At 51.7% G+C, this 21,602-nt stretch overlaps 1 protein-coding gene and 1 non-coding gene across 12 annotated transcripts in view; both read left to right on the top strand.

Annotated features, from left to right (window-relative positions):
• ABCC6 (ATP binding cassette subfamily C member 6) overlaps positions 1-21,602 on the top strand; it is a 100,104-nt gene that overhangs the window by 12,174 nt on the left and 66,328 nt on the right. For 9 of the 11 annotated variants that reach the window (XR_014840716.1, XR_014840715.1, XR_014840718.1 and 6 more), the window contains exons 7-13: positions 612-743; positions 9,118-9,321; positions 11,366-11,543; positions 14,933-15,094; positions 18,513-18,605; positions 20,391-20,594; positions 21,394-21,540. Coding sequence is in view for 4 of the 11 variants with exons in the window: in XM_021086559.2 (XP_020942218.2) it covers positions 612-743; positions 9,118-9,321; positions 11,366-11,543; positions 14,933-15,094; positions 18,513-18,605; positions 20,391-20,594; positions 21,394-21,540 (1,120 nt within the window). In the remaining 7 variants the exon portion in view is untranslated. The remainder of the gene's footprint in view (positions 1-611; positions 744-9,117; positions 9,322-11,365; positions 11,544-14,932; positions 15,095-18,512; positions 18,606-20,390; positions 20,595-21,393; positions 21,541-21,602) is intronic. The other 2 variants (XM_085017491.1, XM_085017492.1) reach the window with 1 other exon arrangement.
• Positions 17,435-17,506, top strand: TRNAM-CAU (transfer RNA methionine (anticodon CAU)). The gene has a single exon. It is a non-coding gene; the product is annotated as a tRNA-Met (tRNA).

The raw sequence follows: 21,602 nt of genomic DNA on the forward strand, positions 1-21,602 counted from the left end.
AGGAGCTGACATGGTCTCCATGAGGATGCAGGCTTGATCCCTGGCCTCACTCAGTGGGTGAAGGATCCGGTGTTGCTGCAAGCTGTGGCATTGATTGCACATGCGGCTCGGATCTGGCGTTGCTGTGGCTGTGGTGCAGGTCTGATTCAACCCCTAGCCTGGGAACTTCTAGATGCCGCAGGTGCGGATGTAAAAAGAAAATAAATATATAAGTAAGTAAAGCAAGCAAGCTGAAGAAGGAGTTCAGTTTTCCTCCACAGCAATAGTTTTGACTCTGGATTGTGACCCCGAGGGAGGTTTCTTCCCCCCTGCAACAGGTCATCCCTTAGTTAAGTCACTCAATCTCTCTGAGCCTCTGATTTCTTCCTCATCTGTAAAATGGGTCCATAGTACTCTATCATATAGGCTCCTGTGAGGATTAAATGAGATGATCTTTGTAGACTGAGAGATGCCCAGCAACCTTAGTGCCGTTAGGTAAACTGCTGCCCTTGTACCGAGGAGCCAGCACAGGTGCAGAGAGGTGACGTGTCCTAGGGCCATACAGCCACCAAGCCAGGACCTTGCAGGGGTGGGTGGCAGGAGGACCTTGCCCTGGTCACTTTCTTTTACAGGTTGGTCTGGAGGGGCTACCAGAGGCCGTTAGGACTAAACGATCTCTGGTCACTGGGGCGAGAAAATTCCTCAGAAGAACTTGTCTCCCAGCTTGAAAAGGAATGGACAAGGAACCGCAGCGCAGCTCAGCGGTGAGTGCGTGGGAGACAAGAGCTCAGCTCAGTCGGCAAAGCATTCAGCCCGCCCCTACTCTGGGCCCCACCGCCTCGGTCCCCTGCCTGTCAGCTGACCTCACTAAGCCCTAGTTGGTCATGCTCACGATGTTGTCCCTCCCAGAGTGCTTTGCAGGTTCCAAAAGGAGATTGACAAAGGGGGAGCTTCTCAAGAATCCCAGAAAAATGCTCATATGGTGTGATGGAGATGGGAAACTGAAGGGATGTTTTAGGACTGGGAGTGGAGAGGTGGTCCATAACATGCAGGCAACGACTCACTTGTTGCTTAACCTGAGTGATGAGTTTCCCAGACTTTAGTTTTCTTATCGATTCAGGAAGAATACCATTAGCCCCTAGTTCATGGCTTGAGGGCTATTGGGGAAAAATGATTTATCAACAAGAACTTAGCAAATTCCTTAAAAATGGTAAACGCTCCAGCAGTATCAGGTATCCTGAGGATGTCCATCTCTTTCTAGTCCTGTCCATTCTGCCTCACTCTCACCCTCTGTGGCACCTCTGGAAACTTCTGCGAAGTCCTCAGAGTCTGAGGAACCCAGTTTGGGAAGCTCTGGTCTAGAGAAATAAGCAGTCAGACATAGGATTAGTTAAACCTGGGTTAAATATCACCCTGCCATCTGGGCGCTGAGGACCTTGGCCAAGTCTCTTGACCTCACTGAAACCTGGTGTTTCAGGGCACAGACAAAAGTAGCTCTGTGGAAAGAGGTACAGTCTGCATCCTCTAGGATTTTATTATACAGATGGCTAAACCACCAAAATTATAAGTCAGAGAAAGACAGAGTCTACTGGCTCAGATAGCTGAGAAGGTGGGTCTAGCCTCAAGTGTGGCTGGATCCAGGACCTGCATGATGTCCAAATTCTTTCCCTCCATCGCTTAGCTCAGCTCTCATCTGGGCACTGGTCTCTCCGTAAGGCCTGTCCCATCCACATGGAAAATCCCAAGGAAGGTCTCTGATTGGCTGGCTTAAGCGACGTGCCTCTCAGGGACCAATCCCATGGCCAGAGGGCAGGCGCTATGATTGGCAGGCCCTTCAGAGCCACCCAGGAAGGGGAGGGAATGCTCCTCAAAGGAAGGGAATATGATTTCCAAAAGGGATAAATAACATGAGCAAATCAAAACAGCAGCTCTCTCTCACCCCAGGCATATCTTGCTCTTTTTTTTTTTCTCTTTTGGGCTGCACCTGTGGCATATGGAGGTTCCCAGGCTAGGGGTCTAATAAGAGCTACAGCTGCCAGCCTCCACCACAGCCATGACAACGTGGGATCTGAGCCATGTCTGCAGCCTACACCACAGCTCACAGCAACACCAGAGCCTTAACCCACTGAGCAAGGCCAGAGGTCGAACCTGCATCTTCCTGGATGCTAGTCAGATTCATTTCCCACGACAGGAACTCCAGTGCCCCTCCACTTTTAAGTGAGTTTTGAGTTCAAAAGGACCCTGGAGATCTTGCCCAGCCTCTCCCAGCACTGGCCTCCCCTGTCAGCATGAGAATGATCAGAGCTAGCACATAGAAGCTTCTCTAGAACAGCTCGAGAATCTGTGAACAATGGAGAGAGAAAGAGACAAGGATGGCAAGGTTATACAAAAGTCAGGCTCAGGCATTTTCTGAGCTGATGACACTCCAAGAGAACTTTGGTTTGATTTCTAAAATATTTTGCAACCTTTGGGGGAAGGGAGAGGACGTCACCGTGAGAGGTCATAGACCAATCTATCCGCTGCCCAAGTCAGGGTCACGAATGTGTTTGGCCAGCCCAGTATCTTGTTGTTCTTATTGTTTAAGGTTTTTATTTTGTTTTTTGATAAGTTGTCCACATTCAAAATGTTGGAGATGTGGAGTTCCCATTGTGGCTCAGTGGGTTACAAACCCAACTAGTATCCATGACGATGCAGGTTTGATCCCAGGCTCCACTCAGTGGGTTAAGGATCTGACATTGCTGTGAGCTGTGGTGTAGGTCACAGATGCAGCTTGTATCCCAAGTTGCTGTGGCTGTGGCGTAGGCCGGCAGCTACAGCTCCAATTCAACCCCTAGCCTGGGAACCTCTATGTGCTGTGGGTGTGGCCCTAAAAAGTAAATAAAATAAAATAGTAAAATAAAATAAAATTTGGAGATGTCACATAAAAATCTGGGATTTTGGTCTCTCTTAAAGTAGCATGGCAGAGCTGGGTCACATCCCCACATGGCAGCGGGAGGGTGGATCTGTGTAGTGGCTGCGCTTTTGGACGGGGCATGTGTGCTTCAGTTTGCTACAGTCTCCACCACTCCCTATTGTTCCCCCAACTTCATCCAGCCCCTCACACCCCCTGCCTTGCCCTGTGGTCATTTTGGTGTCATGTACTAAATGGTTTGGGGCCCAGAGACCAAAGACCAGCCACCACTCTAGAGACCTTCCCCAATGGAAAGTGAGACCTGCTGGAAAGGAAGAAGTTTGCTCCAGAGCCTGCAGGCTGAACACAGTGACTCCAAATTCTGGGGCGAGCAGTTAGAACAGAATTGAGCAAAACATCCAGCTGGAAAGAGGCTTTCGCAAGTCATCTCTTCAGCCTCCCCATTTTATGGACGGGGACACCGAGGCTCAGAGGGAAGGGACAGATCAGGCATTTGCAACTCAATTTCCTGGCTCCAAGGCCAGGTTCTGATCTCAGAGGGACAGCACTGGGTGATGGCTTGGAGTGAGATCTTAATTCTCTGCTCAGGAATTGAACCTGGGCAGCCTGGATGAAAACCAGGAATCCCGGCCCCTAGACCAGCGAGAGGCTAAAAGCAGAAGGGCCCTGATTCTTGCCCCTTGTTGAAAGCAAGAATGTTTCAAGGCGGCAAAGGCTGGGAAAACAGATAAAAAATGTATTGTTATAGTCACCGTACAACATGTGGGAGAGCGCACAGAGAAGTAGTCTGTTTATCTAAGGCAGAAGCAAAGCAGTCACACACACCCTAAAGCGGAGTGCGGGTGCGGGTGTCCCCCTGAGTGGGGAACTCGGCAGAGGTGCTTTAAATCACTTATACAGGACACTTCTTCCGGGTCTTTGTTTTCCTTTGGCCAATTATCTTGTTTTATTTCTCACACCTGGTCCAACCCGGGACCCTCAAGAAATGCATGCGCATCTTTTGGCAAAGACGGATTCCAGAGCAAGGGATGCCAGCTGGAGGGTATCAGGACTTAGGATGGCCTGGTGCCCCCTCCCTTTCTGACCCCCAGGAGTCTTTCTGCGCATGTGTGCCTGGGGAGCTCTCCTTGACCCCAGGAGTGATGGACGCCGTCATCTTCTCTTTCTACTCCGGCAGAGCTCAGCTCCTGCCGTTACCTTTCTCCTTGGCAAAGACAAACCAGGCCCAGTTTCTTCAGCCTAACAAGTCCCCGCTGTTCTCAGCCCAGGCGCCCATCTAGCTCCCACCTCAGTTCTAGCGATCAAACCAGATCCATGCCTTTCTTTCCTTCTCCCTCCCGCCTCCCTCCACCAATCTTGATGAACATCATACAGCAGGTACTCCTCTTAAGCCCTTTGCACACATCTCTCTACCTGCTTCTCCCCTTCCAGCTGACAAGCATTTATTGAGCACTTAACTGCATTCAGGTGCTGAACTAGGTGCTGAGGGAAAATAACAAGTCAAAAGAAAATAAGCAAAAAGTCTGCCCACCTGGGTCCGGTCTGGGCGGGGTCGGAGGCGGGGCGGCCCCTGGTTGGTGCTTTTGCCCAGTGAGTACGTAACGCGACTGGCGTTCAACCTTGGGCTCAAGGCGCGCTGCGAGGATGCCCTCTGCCAACCTTGCTTCTGACCAGCCGGACCCCAGCCTGGGAGAAGCCTGGGAAGTTGTCGGGGTCGAGGGGCCATGGGGGTGACCAGGTAGTGAGGTGAGTGCAGGGATAGAAGGATGGCTCAAGTTGGGGTGGGGGGAGGCCTTAAGTCAAGGGCAGTAAATTAACATTTGCTTATTTCTTTGCAAATGCGCAGTAAAGACTGGCTCCTTGTAGCCTTTGTGCTAAAAATACCATCATTTCTTTGGACCTCCAGAAAGATTTGTTCCCCCCTTCGCCCTGAGGAAGTAGTTCTGAGGATTCTGGGGAAGGAGGGGGAGGACTGGAGGTCCCAGTTATGCTGGAAGGTAGGCACACTGCTGGCTGGGCCGGGGTGGTAAAAAGGCTGACCTCTGGGGTCTTAACCCACCTATCTGAACAATGAGGTCCAGGCACACCACTGATCCTTTTTTCTTTTTTGTTGGTGTTGCCTTTCAGAGCTGCACCTGTGGCATATTGGAGATTCCCAGGCTAGGGGTCAAATCAGAGCTGCAGCTGTTGGTCTACACCCCAGCCACAGCAACTCGAGATCTGAGCCTTGTCTGCAACCTACACCACAGCTCATGGCAACACTGGATCCTTAACCCACTGAGCGAGACCAGGGATGGGACCTGCATCCTCGTGGATACCAGTTGGGTTCATTACGGCTGAACCATGATGGGAACTCCTTTTTTCATTTTTTTTCTTGTTTTCGGGCGGGGGGAGGTTGCTGCCCTGTGGCATATGGAGTTCCTGGGTGGCAGATCAGATCCGAGCCACAATTTTGACCCAAGCCACAGTGGTGGCACTGTCAGATCTTTAACCCACCGTGCCAGGCCAGGGATTGAACCTGCATCCCAGGGCTCCCAAGACACTGCCAATCCCGTGGTGTCCCAGCTGGAACTCCCGAACACTGATCCTTAAACTGATTCGGGTGGAGGAACGCTAGGCTGTGTGCTCTGCAGGACAATAGGAAACTCAAATCTGTTAAAACTGAGCCAAGAAACTAGTTGCCTCATATTCTAGTGAAGCAACAAACAGGTGAAGTTCATTGTGAAGAGAGAATCTGAAAAAGCTCGGCCTATTCGGAGACAGCGAGTGCTTGACGGAGTGCCTGGTCTTGGCCAGTCCCCGTTTTGATGCTGGGGATACAGAAGTAAAAAGGCAGCCGCAGCCTCTTGCTCTGTAAAGCTGATCTCTGGTGGAGAAGACAGATAATGGCAAGTTGAGGCAAATGCGGGGACGGAAAACAAGAGATTGGGAGAGAGATCAAGAGCTACCTTGGTGGGAACCGGCAGGGAAAGTATCTTTGAAGGGGTGACGTTGAAATTGAAGTCAAAAGAATGAGGCGGTCGGAATTCCTGTTCTGGCGCAGCGGAAACGAATCTGACTAATATCCACGAGGATGTGGGTTCCATCCTTGGCCACACTCAGTGGGTCGGGGATCTGGCATTGCTGTGAGCTGTGGTGTAGTTCGCAGATGCGGCTCTAATCCCGCGTTGCTGTAGCTGTGGTGCAGGCCCGCAGCTGTAGTTCCAAATTGACACCTAGCCTGGGAACTTCCATATGATGCAGGTGCAGCCCTCAAAAAGGAAAGAAAAAAAAAGAGGAGGTAGCTTTGGGGAAAAGCTGGGCAGAGACAGTTCCAGGTCAAGGGTCAGTCTGCGCTGAGGCCCTGAGACAGATAAGCTGTGGACCCTTTGAGGAGCTGAAAGAAAACCAGTGCAGCTAGAGTAGCACCTGGGAAAGGGGAGCAGGATGAAGTTGGGGGTGGGGTGGGCAGGGGGGCCAGCCCTGCAGGACTGTCTAGCAATGCAGACTTTATTAAACTTTTGAAGGGTTTTAGGAGTCCCCATTCTGGCTCAGGTGGTAACAAATCTCACTGGTATCCATGAGGATGTGAGTTTGATCCTTGGCCCCGCTCAGTGGGTTAAGGATCTGGCATTGCCGTGAGCCGTGGTATAGGTCACAGATGCAACTCAGATCCTGAGTGGCTGTGGTGTAGATCAGCAGCTGCAGCTCCAATTCGACCCCTAGTCTGGGAACTTCCAGAGACAGCAGGTGCAGCCTTTTAAAAGAAAAAAAGGCAAGCCAGACCAAGCGGTGAGCAACAAGACTTTGACCTTGTCAGTGAGGGTCCCTAAATTCACCATGTTTTGTTTTTTTCATCTTTTTAATTTTTGGGTGGGGAATGATGCTCACAAAGAGACTCTATGAATCATGAATCAAGATCTGGGCTCAAACCACTGCACTGTCCTCCATGTGTGACCTCAGGCAGCTGTGACCACCTCTTAGAGCCTCAGTCTCCTTTGGGGTAAAATGGGGACCCTGTGGAGTTCCCTGTTGGCTCAGCAGGTAAAGGACCTGGGGTTGTCAGTGGTGAGGTTCAGGTCACTCTTATGGTGTGGGTTCCATCCCTGGCCCCAGAACTTGTGCCTGCCATGGGTCCAGCCCAAAAGGGAGGCATGATACCCATGGGGCAGAGTGGTCCCGGAGTTGTTGAGCTTGGGTGTAGAGGGCTGATCCCAGTTTGTGCCCCGGGTTCCAGCTCTGAAAACAGTGAAATTCTGATAATCCCATAGGTTGTCAGAGCTGGAAGAGTCTCTCAGTGGGACCAGCCCCGTCCTTTGACACATGAGGGCACAGAGGGGGAGCAGCCTGTCCAAGGCCACAGAGCAACTGTGCTGTTAGTAGCTGCGTTGCTGCCAGCCGTCTCCTATGGCTGAGGACCAGCCTCCCTCCGGAGAGGCCCTCTGGAGTCCACCTCCCTCTTTGCCCCTCCCCCCTCTCAAAGCTCTCACGGCCCCTGATGACGACTGAGGGCCAAGGATCTGATGCATCACAGCTACCTGAGCGTCTTTCTGTGGTTTCATTCAGACCAGGGGGGCCAGGTTCACAGCCATCAGCAGTGATTCTAAACTGGTTCTGACAAGTCTGACCAGTATGCATGAGGACGCAGGTTGGATCCCTGGCCTCGCTCAGTGGGTTACGGATCCGACATTGCCGTGAGTTGTGGTCTAAGTTGCAGACATGGCTCAGATCTGGCATTGCTGTGGCCTAGACTGGCATCTGTAGCTCTGATTAGACCCCCTAGCCTGGGAACCTCCCTATTGCACGGGCGTGGCCCTAAAAAGACAAAAAACCAAAAAAGAAAAAAAAAAAGATCCAGCATTGCTGTGAGCTGTGGTGTATATCGAAGATGGGGCTCGGATCTCTCGTTGCTGTGGCAGTGGCATAGGCCAGCGACTACAGCTCTGATTTTGACCCCTAGCCTGGACCTCCATATGCCACAAATGGGGCCCTAAAAAGACAAAAAAAAAAAAAAAGAAAAAGAAATGATAAGTAATCTTCAGTTCCAAAAAGATGATGAGAAGAAAGCCACGTTTCAGAGGGTTAAAAAATAGCATATATTGAGAATAGATGCATGTTTTTACCTATTAAAAAAAAAAAACAAAACAAAAAACTGGTTCTGAACCAGTTCCAAACCCCCTGAGGACTGGCTGGTTGAGAAAGAGGGGGAGGGCAGCAGAATAGAGGAAAAAAGTGCTGGGCTCTGAAGGCTGGGATCTAATCCCAGCTCTTTGACTGCTCAGCTGAGTGCCCCTGGACAAGTTCCCCTTCTGGGCCTCAGTTTCCTTATCTGTGAAAGGGGGTAACACCTGGCTTGCTGGGTTCTTGGAAGGACTGAGGAACGCCTGGTACACAGTAGGTGCTCAGTGTGTGCACTCCCGTTACTATCCCTGAGGCCTTCGGGCTGCCCTCCTGCCCCGCCCCACCCCTCCCCTGGCTGATTGTCTCAATCCGTAGTTCTCCAGGGGATTAGGAAGAACAGGTGAGAGGGTGAGGCTGGAGCCAGGGTCGCCTGCCCCCTGCTGGGAAAATAGCCTGCAGTATCTGGTCTTGATGCTGGCAACTCTGCTGCCATCTCTGAGATGGTTACTATTATTAGTGCCTTTTTAGGGCCACACCTGTGGCACATGAACGTTCCCAGGCTAGGGGTCATAGCCACAGCAATGTGCGATCCAAGCCACATCTGCGACCTACACCACAGCAACGCCAGATCCTTAACCCACAGAGCAAGGCCAGGGATCCAACCCACATCCTCATGGATGCTAGTTGGGTTTTGTCACTGCTCTGCCACGACGGGAGCTCCCCTTCTCTGACATTATTGAGAAGGACTGTCTTAGGTGTTCAGGCCGCTCTTACAAAGCATCATAGACTCTGTGGCTTAGAAACAACAGAAATTTATTGCTCATGGTTCTGGAGCCTGGGACATCCTAGATCTGGATGCCAGCAGATTGACAGGTGAGGACCTGCTTCCGGATTCATGGTTTGCTGTCTTCTCGTTGTGTCTTCACATGATGGAAGGATGAGGGAGCTCTCCCGGGTCTTCTAGAAGGGGGCTAATCTCATTCATGACCTAATCGCCTCCCAGGGGCTTGCTTCCTAATACCATCATGCTGGGGATTCGTTTCACCATGAATTGGGGGGATGGTGGTGGTGCACACAAATACTCAGTCTATTGCAAGGACCCAGAGCTGATTTCTCATCTCCCCAAGGTGCACCGAGGCAGCCAGATTTAAAAGGAAAGGAAGCCATGGCGTGGAGGCCTCAGAGACGGAGGTCCTCCTGCAACAACAAGGGGACAAGAGGGGCCCCCTGCTGAGGGCCATCTGGCAGGTGTACCGCTCCGCCTTCCTCCTGGGAACCCTCAGCCTCATCATCAGTGATGTCTTCAGGTTCACGGTGCCCAAGCTCCTCAGGTGGGTCCAGGCCTTGGGTGTCTTGCTGAGGCTGATGCTCCTTTAAAGGCATCCTTCCGGGATCAGAGGCCCTTCAGGCCTTCCTGTCTGTGCCCAGACTTCTGTTGCTCTGGGCACTGAGGCTGGGTGACAAGGATACCGCGGGAAATGAGGAAGTGACGGACCTCGGGGAGGGAAAAGGAGTGAATTCTAGCCTGACGGTATCAGTTGACTTTTGCTGTACAACAGAGCGCCTCTAAAGGGAGGGGCTTACAACCACTTCTTGGGAGATTGCGCTGTGGTGCCGTGGAATCGCAGTGTCTCTGCTGTGTCAGGATGCAGTTTCACTCCCTGGCCCAGCACAGCGGGTTAAAGGATCCAGTGTTGCCACAGCCATGGCATAGGTCACAATTGCAGCTCAGATCTGATCCCTGGCCCAATAACGCTATATGCCACGGGGCAGCCAACAATAAAAGGAAAAGAAGACCCCCAAAACCCACTTGGGTGCCTTGCTGAGGCTGGTGGTCCTTTAAAGTCATGCTTCCAGGATCAGGGGCCCAGCTGGGACGACTTGTCTCTGCCCCAGTGATCTCGCATCCTCAGAAGGATGTTTCTAGCTTGTTGACAGGGCTGCTTGGCAGGGTTCCAAGACATAAGGCAAAGCCTGCATTTTGGAGGTTTTTGTTTGTTTTTGCCTTTTAGGGCCATACCCACAGCATATGGAGGTTCCCAGGCTAGGGGTTGAATTGGAGGCATATCTGCTGGCCTATACCACAGCCACAGCAATGCCAGATCCAAGCCTCGTCTGCGACCTACACCACAGCTCACAGCAATGCTGGATCCTCAACCCACTGAGCAAGGCCAGGGATCGAACCTGTATCCTCATGGATGCTTGTCAGATTTGTTAACTGCTGAGCCACAATGGGAACTCCAAAAGCTGCATTTTCAGAGTTGCCATTGTGGCTCAGTAGGTTAAGAATCCAAGAGGATGTGGGTTTGATCCCTGGTCTCACTCACTGGGTTAAGGATCTAGTGCTTCAAGCCGCCAGGTATGTTTCAAATGCGGCTCAGATCCAGTATTGCCATGGATGTAAGCCGGCCATGTGGTGTAGGCTGGCAGTTGGAGCTCCAATTGAACCCCTAGCCTGGGAACGTCCATTTGCCGCAGGTGTGGCCCTAATAAGAAAGAAACAAAACACCTACCTTTTCTCTTGAGACCAAAGCTAGTTGCAGAGCCAGCCCACCCAGATTCAAAGGTGAGCACGTTAGTTTGCTAGGGCTGCCATCACAAAGACAGGATGACCTAACACAATTTTTTGTGCTCAGATTTCCAGAGGCTAGAAATCCAAGATCAAGGTTATTTGTCCTGAGGCCTCTCCCTTGGCCTGGTGCTGGCCGCCTTCTTGCTGTGTGCTCATGTGATCTTTCCTCTGAGCATACGCACCCCTGGGGGCTCCTTGTGTGTCCAAATTTCCTCAATAAGGACACCAGTTGTATTGGCTTAAGGCCCATCCTACAGCCTCATTTTCACCGAATGGCCTCTTTAAAGGCTCTGTCTTCACATTCACAGTCTCATTCTGAGGTCTTGGGGATTAGAACTTTAATATCTAAATTTTGTGGGGATGCAACTCAGCCCGTGATGGAGGAGACACAAGCCGTGTTGAAAATGAGCATGAGGGGAGTTCCTGTTGTGGTGCAGTGGGAATGAATCTGACTAGTATCCATGAGGATGAGGGTTAGATTCCCTCGCCTGACTCAGTGGGTCAGGGATTTGGCGTTGCTGTGAGCTGTGGTGTAGGTCACAGATAAAGCTCAGATTCCAAGTTGGTGTGTCGTGACATATGCCAGCACCTGTAGCTGTGATTCGACCCCTCACCTGGGAACTGCCATGTGCCATGGGTGTGGCCCCCAAAAGAAGAAATGAAATGAGGGAGGGAAATAATTGCAACCATTTTTGCACAAGAAAATAACCCTCGCACACCCCCTGGTGGATCTGGCAGGCTTGTGCAGGGGCAGCAGCCATGGGCATCTTTGCTTACCAGCTTCCCCCTCCGTCTCCCACAAGCCTCTTCCTGGAGTTCATTGCTGACCCCGCAATCCCAGCCTGGAAGGGCTATCTCCTCGCCGTGCTGATGTTTCTCTCCGCCTGCCTGCAAACGCTGTTCGAGCAGCAGCACATGTACAGACTCAAGGTGCTGCAGATGAGACTGCGAACAGCCCTCATCGGCCTGGTGTACAGAAAGGTGAGCCCCAGGGGGAGAGGTGTGGTTCTACCCTCACCTTCTTGGTTATGTCCGTAAGACCTTGTGTGATCTGACTGTGGGGCCTCTCCTAGCGCATCACACACTTCCTTCACATCTCTTTCACTTTCTCCAGCCACGTCAGCATGCTTTCAGTTCCTCAAGCACCCCAAGGACCCTCCTGCCTCAGGGCCTTTGCACCTGCTGTTTCTACTGCTCACCAGCACCCTTTCCACAACGCCTCATGTAGCTCACGCTCACTCATCCCCCATGAGGATATAGGGCTAACTTTCAGGGTGCGTAGAAGCTGCAAAGAGGTGGACTGTCACCTGTTGTACCAGGTAACACTGATTACAGTTACAATGACACCTGACCCACTGGTAAATTGCATCCGGGCTTTGAATTCTGACGGTGATCTAGGAAAACCTGGAGGGAGGCCATGGCTTTGGGCTCTCGTCTATGCAATGACTCTGGTCCCCCTTGGGGACCTTGGAAACAAGGCCCATGAGGATGCTGCTCTAAGAGATGCTGGCTTCTTGGGGGTTTGGAACATCTGAGTCAGGGTGACCCTGTCCCATATAAGTCCCCTTCTTGCACACCTAAGCTGTCACCTAAGAAAGGAGCAGGGCAAACAACTCCTGGATGGCCATGTGAGAGGCTCCTGATGCTGCCCTGCCTGCTGAGTGTCAGACCTGTCCCCCTGAGCATGCTGGAGCTGGGTGTGGCATGTCCGGTCTTGCGAGTCCGCGTGTGGCGCTGAGGCTACAGGAAGATGGCCCAAGCGCCTTGCTCTTCCCAGCCCCACCTATAGGGCAACCTTCTCCATCTCCCGATGAGGTCAGGCCCACGCTCTGCCCTCTGGGCTGCTTGCATATTAACTATGCAGTTTATTTTCTGCATCTGGTGCTTTGACATCTAGGGACTTGCAGCCCCTGGAGGGACTGTCCCTCTGTCCCTCCCAAGGTCAGCCAGCCTAGAGAAGGCATTCCTCTTACATGCAAATCAACCAATCCAGAGCTTGTACCCCAGTGGCCTCCTTTTTGGGCTCACACTCTGAGCCAGCATCCTCTGCCCTCATCCACCCCCCCAGGGCCAGATACCAGACAAGTAGGCCAGCTTCTCTGCACAGAGCCTGCTGGAATCATTCACAGTAGTCCATCCTAAGCCTGCTTACTCTGCAGGACCTTCCTGTGAAAACCACAGTGTAAGTTCTTGCCTACAGCTCCCCCAACCCTGTTGCTTCTCCAAGTGGCCCCCATAACAAAGGGTGCCCTGTCCTTTTTTTTTTTTTTTTTTCCTCCTCTTTTTCTCTTTAGGGCTGCACCAGCAGCATGTGGAAATTGCTGGGCCAGTCGTTGAATTGGAGCTGCAGCTTATGCCACAGCAACCCTTGATCTAGCTGCATCTGCAACCTACGTCGCAATTTGCTGCACTGCCAAATCCATAACCCACTACCCAAGGCCAAGGATCGAACCTGCATCCTCATGGACACTTTGTCAGTCTCTTAACCTGCTGAGCCACAATGGGAACTCGAGGTGCCCCCTTGTCTTGAGATCTGAGTATAATAAGCCCTCTTGTCCACGGCAGTCTTCCCTGATCTGTGGGCTTGCCATACCTGAATAATAATAAAACCTGTATTTTAAAACACTTTGACATGGCACTCACCATAATTACCATTAAAGAATGAACTATGTAAGTATTGAATTTTGTTCCCCAGTTCAAACTCCACTCCCAGGAGAGCAAGCTCCCTGCCTCTTGTTCACAGTGTTCAGAATAGGTGCTCAGTACAGATCTGAAGACTTTTGGGGGGAGAATATCTGCACTCGGAAGGTCCTGTTGTGGCACAGCAGAAATGAATCAGACTTGTTTCTGTAAGGATGCAGGTTCCATCCCTGGCCTCGCTCAGTGGGCCAGGAATCCCACTTTGCTGTGAGCTGTGGTGTGGGTCACAGATGTGGCTCAGATCCTGCGTTGCTGTGGCTCTGGTGTAGGCCAGCAGCTGTAGCTCCAATTCGACCCATAGCCTGGGAACCTCCATATGCTGCGGGTGTGGCCCTAAAAAAACCCAAACAAACAAAAAAAGAGTTTCTATACTCAGTCATTCCTCCAGCCCCTCACTTCTTCCCTGACCCACTCAGCAAGGAGAAAGTAGCATTCAGCAGGCTTGAAGGGATCAACTGGAGTTATAGGGCAAATTTGGGGCCGCCAGAAAAACCTGGCTGGTGTCTGCCAAGCACACTGAATACCTGTAGGGGTCAGTCTAACACCCTGTCTAGATGCCTCTGTCATCATGGATTCTAATCCTGGCCCAGCCACGTGCAAGCCTTGTCGTTCTGGGCAAATTAGTTAGTTTCTCTGTGCCTCAGTTTCCTTAGATGTGAAATAGGGCTAACAATTCTGCATCTCATTGATTCCAATCTCACTTTTTTTTCTGTCTTTTTTTTTTTTTTTTTTTTTAAGGGCCTCACCCATGGCATATGGAGGTTCCCAGGCTAGGAGTCCAATCAGAACTGTAACCGCCTGTCTACACTAGAGCCAGAGCCACAGCAATGCGGGATCCGAGCTGCATCTATGACCTACACCACAGCTTATAGCAACACTGGATCCTTAACCCACTGAGTGAGGCCAGGGATCGAATCCGCATCCTCGTGGATGCTAGTCAGGTTTGTTACCTGCTGATCCACGGCGGGAACTTCCTTCCTTTCTTTCGTTTTTTTTTTTTTTTCCCCAATCTCACTTTTTTTTCTTTTTTAACTTCTGTAGTCAAGATGTACCTTATGCATTCTAATTTATTTGGCATCGATTTTTTTTTTCCCCCACAGTTGAGACATGGTGGGTTTTTTTTTATTTTTGTTTTTCTTCTGTTTTTTGGGGGGCACATGGAAGTTCCCAGGCTAGGGGTTGAATCGGAGCTGCAGCTGCCAGCCTACACCACAACCACAGCTACACCAAATCCGAGCCACATCTGCAACCTACACCACAGCTCATGGCAACACCTGATCCTTAACCCACTGAGCAAGGCCAGGGATCAAACCTGCATCCTCATGGATCCTAGTCGGGTTTGTTACCACTGAGCCATGAAGGGAGCTCCAGAGTGTTTTCATTTTTGTCATCTCCCTGGCATCTCCCAATGGCCCTGGGAGGTTGGCTGAGGAGATTTTATTAGCCCACTTTCCAGATGAATGAACCGAGGCTCAGATGGTCAAGAAAACCGCCTCAGCCTGGGTTTAACCGGGCGTGGACCCTGGCCTGCTGAGTGGCCGTGCCCTTGCTCAGTCCAAGCCAGGGGCGTCCCTCCCTCCCTCCGTGGGCGTCCTTCCCTCCCTGGGTCTCCTTACGCCCCTCGCCCGCTCTTTTCCTCCGACTCGTCTCCATCCTCCTGCCCCTCCCAGGTCCTGGCCTTGTCCAGCAGCTCCAGAAAGGCCAGCGCTGTGGGGGACGCGGTCAACGTGGCGTCTGTGGACGTGCAGCGGGTGATCGAGAGCATTACCTTCCTCAACGGGCTGTGGCTGCCGCTCATCTGGATCGTCATCTGCTTTGTCTATCTCTGGCAGGTGTGCTGGGGCAGCGGGGGCCCGGGTTTGAATCCTGTCTCCATCTGCACACTTGACCTTGGGGGTGGATGATCACCCCCCTCTGGGCCTCAGTTTCCATGTCTGTAACGTGCTGATGGTGGTGGTGAAGATGACTGGCACTTTGGGGATGTGATGTTGGGGTACCACATAGGCAGGTGAGACTTTTTTTTTTTTTTAATGTTATTACAGTATAGTTGGTTTACAATGTTGTGCCAACTTCAATACAGCAAAGTGACCCAGCCACACACATATATACGTTCCCTTTCTCATATTATCTTCCATTGTGGTCTATCCCAAGAGACTGGATAGCGTTCCCTGTGCCGTACAGTAGGACCTCATTGCTTATCCATGCTTCACGGAATAGTTTGCGGGATGAGACATGTTTGGAAGTCACCACTAACACTGAGGCCCCATTACCACCAACAGCAATTTTAAAAAGGAAAGAGGGAGTTGCCATTGTGGTGCAGTGGAAACAAATCTGATTAGTATCCATGAGGATGCGAGTCAATCCCTGGCCTCGTTCAATGGGTCGGGGATCCCCCACTGCCATGAACTGTGGTGTCGGTCGGTCGAAGCGGCTACAGTTCTGATTTGACCCCTGCCTAGCCTGGGAACATCCATATGCCGCAGGTTCGGCCCTAAAGGGGAAAAAAGGGGCGGGGGGAGAAAGGGAATTCACAGCTTAGCTTTCACAAAGCATAAAGTGGCCACCAGGTGAAAAAAAGAATCGGAACTGTTTCCAACTTCCTTACATCTACTAGGTGGTGTAGGATTTTCTTTCCTTTCTTTTTTCCTTTCTTTTTTCCTTTCTTTTTTCCTTTCTTTTTTCCTTTCTTTTTTCCTTTCTTTTTTCCTTTCTTTTTTCCTTTCTTTTTTCCTTTCTTTTTTCCTTTCTTTTTTCCTTTCTTTTTTCCTTTCTTTTTTCCTTTCTTTTTTCCTTTCTTTTTTCCTTTCTTTTTTCCTTTCTTTTTTCCTTTCTTTTTTCCTTTCTTTTTTCCTTTCTTTTTTCCTTTCTTTTTTCCTTTCTTTTTTCCTTTCTTTTTTCCTTTCTTTTTTTTTCCTTATCCCAGGCTTTGTAGGGGGACTGCCTGGGTTCAGATCCTGCTTTCACCTCCTACTATTTGTAAAGCCTCTGTGCCTCATTTCCTCATCCACAAAGTGAGGATCCTAATTCATCCAGGTAACAAAAATGCCCCAGCCCTTGAGCTCTTGAGGAATAAATGAACCAGTACCTGTGAAGCGCTTAGATCCTGTCTGGAACACAGCAGTAACCTATAGGTGTTTATCTTTTTTCAAGTTTTCATTATCTTGTTGACTAGGCAAGGGGGCAGGGCAGTTGGCTGAAGACCTTGCTCTGCTCCAGGTGACAGTGCCAGGCTTACCAGCTTCTCTATAAAAGACCAGATCAAAGATAGTTTAGACATTGAGGGCTGTAGGGTCTCTCTCAAAATGATTGATCTCTGCCCTTCTAGTGCACAAGTGGTCACAGGCAATAGAAGCAAACAGGCCTGGTGGTGTTGCCATAAAATTGCTTAGGAACGTGGACTGAAGCTTGAATTGCACATCATTTCTATATCTCACAACATCTTCGTTGGATTTTCTTCAGTCATTTGAATGTGGAAGAACCAGTAACAATTTTTGTACAGCTCGAGGTCTGCCCGTCAGCAGGCAGAGGGAGCTGGCCCATGTGCGGTGTTCCCTAGCCCCGGGGTGGGTGTCCCAGGGGCATATTGATGGTGAGTATGGAATGTTCCAGAATACCAGCTTGTGTGTTAGCATCCTTACGGCACCTCTGCTACAGCTTCTACCCAGCCCGCGAAGGCTGGAGGTCTGGACGCTTTCTGATTTGTGACCTTGTCGTCTAGGCCTAGTGTACAGTGGGTGCTGAGCAAGTACATGAATGTTAGCTGTTTTTTTTTTTTTAGAGAGGAAGGAAGGGCATTGGGGAAAATGCAGCTTGACCCCTGTGACACAAGGGAAACTGCAGACTGCACACCCATCACTTTCTCTGCCTCTTGGCAGACGGTCCCTAACATCAGAAAGTCACCACTAGACCCAGATCAAGGTGGAGAGGTGGGCATTGGAGTCCCTATGGTTAGCATTTGTGGCATTTTTTTTTTTTTTTTTTTTTTTTTTTTTGCCAGAGATCCTTTAATCTTCTGTTCACATTTTTTTTTGGAGTCATCTCCCAGACCTGGCTGTAGGCAGGTGTTTGCCTTCTGGGCATATTGCCATTTGACCACTGGGTGGCGCTGTTGCCGCAGAAATGAAGCAAACTGACTTGCTAGGGCGGCAAGATTAGAAAATAGATTCTTGAGGAGCAGAGTGGCGCAGCGGAAGCGTGCTGGGCCCATAACCCAGAGGTCGATGGATCGAAACCATCCTCTGCTAATGTTAATTTCTTATCCTGCTGCATAGCACAGGGAACCATATCCAGTCACATGATGGAGGATAATGTGAGAAAAGAATATACATGTGTGTATATATGACTGGGTCACTTTGCTGCACAGTAAAAATTGACAGAACACTGTAAATCAACTACAGTGGGGAAAAAATCTGAGAAAAAAAAAAAAAACAGCATCTTTAGGGACTGAGGCCCAAATGATCACAGAGGAGCTTTAAATCACAGCTACCACCACATTTTCCAGATCAAGAAACCAAAGAGGGGGAGACGATAACTGTCCCAGGTTAAATTAAAATGTTTTTGCTGTTTACTGGCAATTCACATTTAACTGGGCAGTTAAATATATTTATTTGCCAAATCTGGCAACCTTTTCAGGGGTGAAATAAAGACTAGGATAGTAACTGATTGTATGACCATTTCCATTTAATGTGGGGAAACTGCAGCTTAGCCCAAGGCCACACTGGTAAGTGTGAAGTTGGATTTTTTTTGGGGGGCGGGGGGCACACCCACGGCATATGGAGGTTCCCAGGCTAGGGGCCGAATGGGAGCTACAGCTGCCAACCTACACCACAGCCACAGCAATGCCAGATCCAAGCCACGTCTGCAACCTACACCACAGCTCACGGCAACACCAGATCCTTCACCCACTGAATGGGGCCGGGAATCAAACCTGCATCCCCATGGATGCTAGTGGGATTCTTTACCACTGAGCTACAATGGGAGCTCCTGAAGTTGGGATCTGAACCCAGGTCCTGATTCCAGAGTCTGTCTTCACTGTTGCAGCCAGGCACAGCCCTTACCCTACCCACCTTGTTGCATGACAATGACCCCACCCCCACCTTCATAGGTATTTCCTTCTAAGGGGCCCATGAGTCCTGGTCTCCATGGCCCAGTGACTGCCCTCATCAGATGCCCTGATAGCTCCCCGGCCTTAGGACCCAAGACGGACAGCTTCAGAAGTGTCTCCTGACATCCTGCTCCCTCTGTCTCCAGCTTCTAGGACCCTCTGCCCTCACCGCCATCGCTGTTTTCTTGAGCCTCCTCCCTCTGAATTTCTTCATCACCAAGAAGCGGAACCACCATCAGGTTAGGCATTTGGAAGAAGGGACACACCGGGGGAAGGGGGTGGGGAGCCTGTGGGTCCTGGTACCTGCACTAGTGCAGGGAAGTGAGGAGGAGATGGGCGGGGAGGCTAGTGTGAGCCCTTCTGGTCACTCAGATCTGTGCCCCCCTCCCAGTCACCCCATCTTGGTGGTTGTCAGCTCTATGCCTCCAGCATTCAGGCCACAAACCAACGGTGGGTCAGCTTTGGTGCCTCTTTTTCTCAAGCTCCATCACCAGCAAATTTGGCTGGCATCCCCTTCAAAATGCATCCAGAATGTTGCTGCTTTGCATTGCAGGCTCCCTAAGCTCTACTGCGTCTCACCGGGATCACTGCGTTGACCCCCTCACTGAGTCCCTGCTTCCGCACTTGCCTCTACCCCACCCACCACCCCCGCCCCCAACCTCGGTCCCCAGACTCTTCTCAGTGGGCCCCATATCAGCCAGAGGTCCCGCCGTGAAGTCCAGGCAGGTCACTTCCCTCCTCTGCTCAGAATCACAGTGGCGCCCGTTTCCCTCAGAGTCAAAGCCAAGGTTCTGCAGCAGCCCCAGGCCCATGGTCTGGCCTCATCACCTTCTCCTAACTCATCCGCTCCCCTTGCGTCCCTGGGGTCCTCGAACCTGCCGGTGAGGATCGACCTCAGGGCCTTTGCTCTTGCTCCCCTCTCTGAAGTCTGGGCAGCCTCCCCTCATCTGCCACCCAGATTATGGGCAACACCTCCCTCCCACTCGTGCAGCTCCCCTCCTGCACCTGTGCAGTTTTGTCCCATCTCACCGTGGCTTCCCCACCCGCCCTGAAACACACCTGGCTCTTTGTAGTGTCTCTCCTTAGACTGAAAGCACCCCAGCAGCAGGGATGCTCATTGATGTGATCTCAGCTTTTAGAACAGGCCTGGCACATGGAGGGTGCTCAGTAAATACCCGTGAGCTGGGGGAGGGAGGGAGGAGGGGGGAGAGGTGTAGGAGGTTGGTCTTTCATCCACTTTTTTCTTTTTCTTTTTTTAGGGCTGCACAGCGACATGTGGAGGTTCCCAGGCTAGGGGTCGAACCACAGCCACAGCAATGCCAGATCTGAGCTGAGTCTCATGACCACACCGGATCCTTAACCCACTGAGCGAGGCCAGGGATTGAACCCACAACCTCATGGTTCCTAGTCGGATTCGTTTCCACTGCGCCACAGTGGGAACTCCAAGCTCCTTTCAGAGACTTTCTCCAGCCTCCTGTCATTTCTCCTCTAAGACAGCCTCACCCCAGCTTCTCCCACTGATGATCCCCCCGCCACAGTGAAACATTTTGGCTCCCAGACTCCTTGCCCTGATCTTTAAGTCCCCATCTTAGTCCCGGCCCCTCTGCTGACCAGTGGGCACCCTCCCCATCCTCTGTGTGCTCAATACCTCCTCCTCATGTAAGGCGTAGCTCCGGTGTCGCCCCCACCTCTAGGAAGCCTTCCTGGCAGCACCATACCCAGGCTGGTTCAGGGCCCCGCCTCTTTGCTGGGCTTTGGGGCTTCCTTTTTCTATGGTGCTCCTTCCGCCACCTGCGATGAGGGCAGAAGCAGAGAGGGAGGGAGGAGGCTCCCGCAGTGGACCAGGTGCAAGATGGCTGTGGCTTGGACCAGGACCGCGGGGCCAGAGATGCTGAGAGGGGAACCACTGGGGCCTGGGTTGGAGGCAGCATCAGCAGGGTCTGGTGACGGGGAGAGTGGCAGTTGCAGGGAAGGAGAAGGCTAGACTCGTGCTTGTCCTCCCCCCCTCTTCCCTCTGGTCGCAGGAAGAGCAAATGAGGCAGAAGGACTCGCGAGCACGGCTGACCAGCAGCATCCTCCGGAACGTGAGGACAGTCAAGTACCACGGCTGGGAGGGAGCCTTCCTGGACAGAGTCCTGCGCATCCGGGGCCACGAGCTGGGGGCCTTGAGGACCTCCAGCCTCCTCTTCTCCGTGTCTCTGGTGTCCTTCCAAGTGTCCACGTTTCTGGTGAAGTCACTCTAGCCTCCTTGCAGAACAGGGACTGGGGGAGGGGGTGCTGGCAACAGGGGCTGAGGGCTCCCTGTCAGGACCACAGGGTCACCATCACGTAGAGTGACCATCATATCAATGACACCTAGAACCAAATCAGCACCAGCCCCTGAAATGGAACCGTTCCCTAGTGACATCTAGAACCACAAGTGCCACCACTGCCTAGAGCCCTCCATGGCTGCTGACACCTGCAACTTCAGAGGTGTCTTCCCGGAGTCTAGAGTCTCACCTCCCACCCGTGTCTGGAACCACAGGAATGCCACCAAGATGGAAAACTGCCATGTCCCCTAACCCTTGGAACCAAGCATTTCTGATGTTTAGAATGGGGACCACACACACACAGTTCCTTTCTTCAGTAGCAGAATTTGGTGGGGAGATCTGGGTGAGGGGACGCCGTTCCAACAGGGTGTGGGCACGGCCCCCGGGACCCTTGGAGATGCCGCAGCTGGCCTGCCATCCCTGGCTACCTTTACTCTTTTTTTTTTTTTTTTTTTTTTTTTTAAAGGGCTACACCCATGGCATATGGAAGTTTACAGGCTAGGGGTTGAATCAGAGCTGTACTGCTGGCCTGCACCACAGCCACAGCCATGCAAGATCGAAGCCCCAATCTTTAATCCACTGAGTGAGGCCAGAGATCGAACCTGCAGCCTCAGGGATCCTAGTTGGGTTCGTTAACCGCTGAGCCATGCCAGGAACTACCTACCTACCCCCAGCCACGTTTAGGGGCTCATTGTTTCTGCCCGTGTCGCCCACCCAGGTGGCGCTGGTTGTGTTTGCCGTCCATACGCTGGTGGCCGAGGAGAATGCCATGGACGCCGAGAAAGCCTTCGTGACCCTCACGGTTCTCAACATCCTCAACAAGGCCCAGGCTTTCCTGCCCTTCTCCATCCACTCCGTCGTCCAGGTGGGGCTGCGGGGGGTAGGGGGAGCCTTGCAGGGTGGAGCAGGCGGTGCTGGGGCCGGAAG

This window comes from Sus scrofa, chromosome 3 (genome assembly GCF_054392235.1).
Source record: "Sus scrofa isolate SSC_HxYL_T2T_F1_AM1 chromosome 3, Sscrofa_HxYL_maternal_Yorkshire_Landrace_v2.0, whole genome shotgun sequence".
Taxonomy (NCBI): domain Eukaryota; kingdom Metazoa; phylum Chordata; class Mammalia; order Artiodactyla; family Suidae; genus Sus; species Sus scrofa.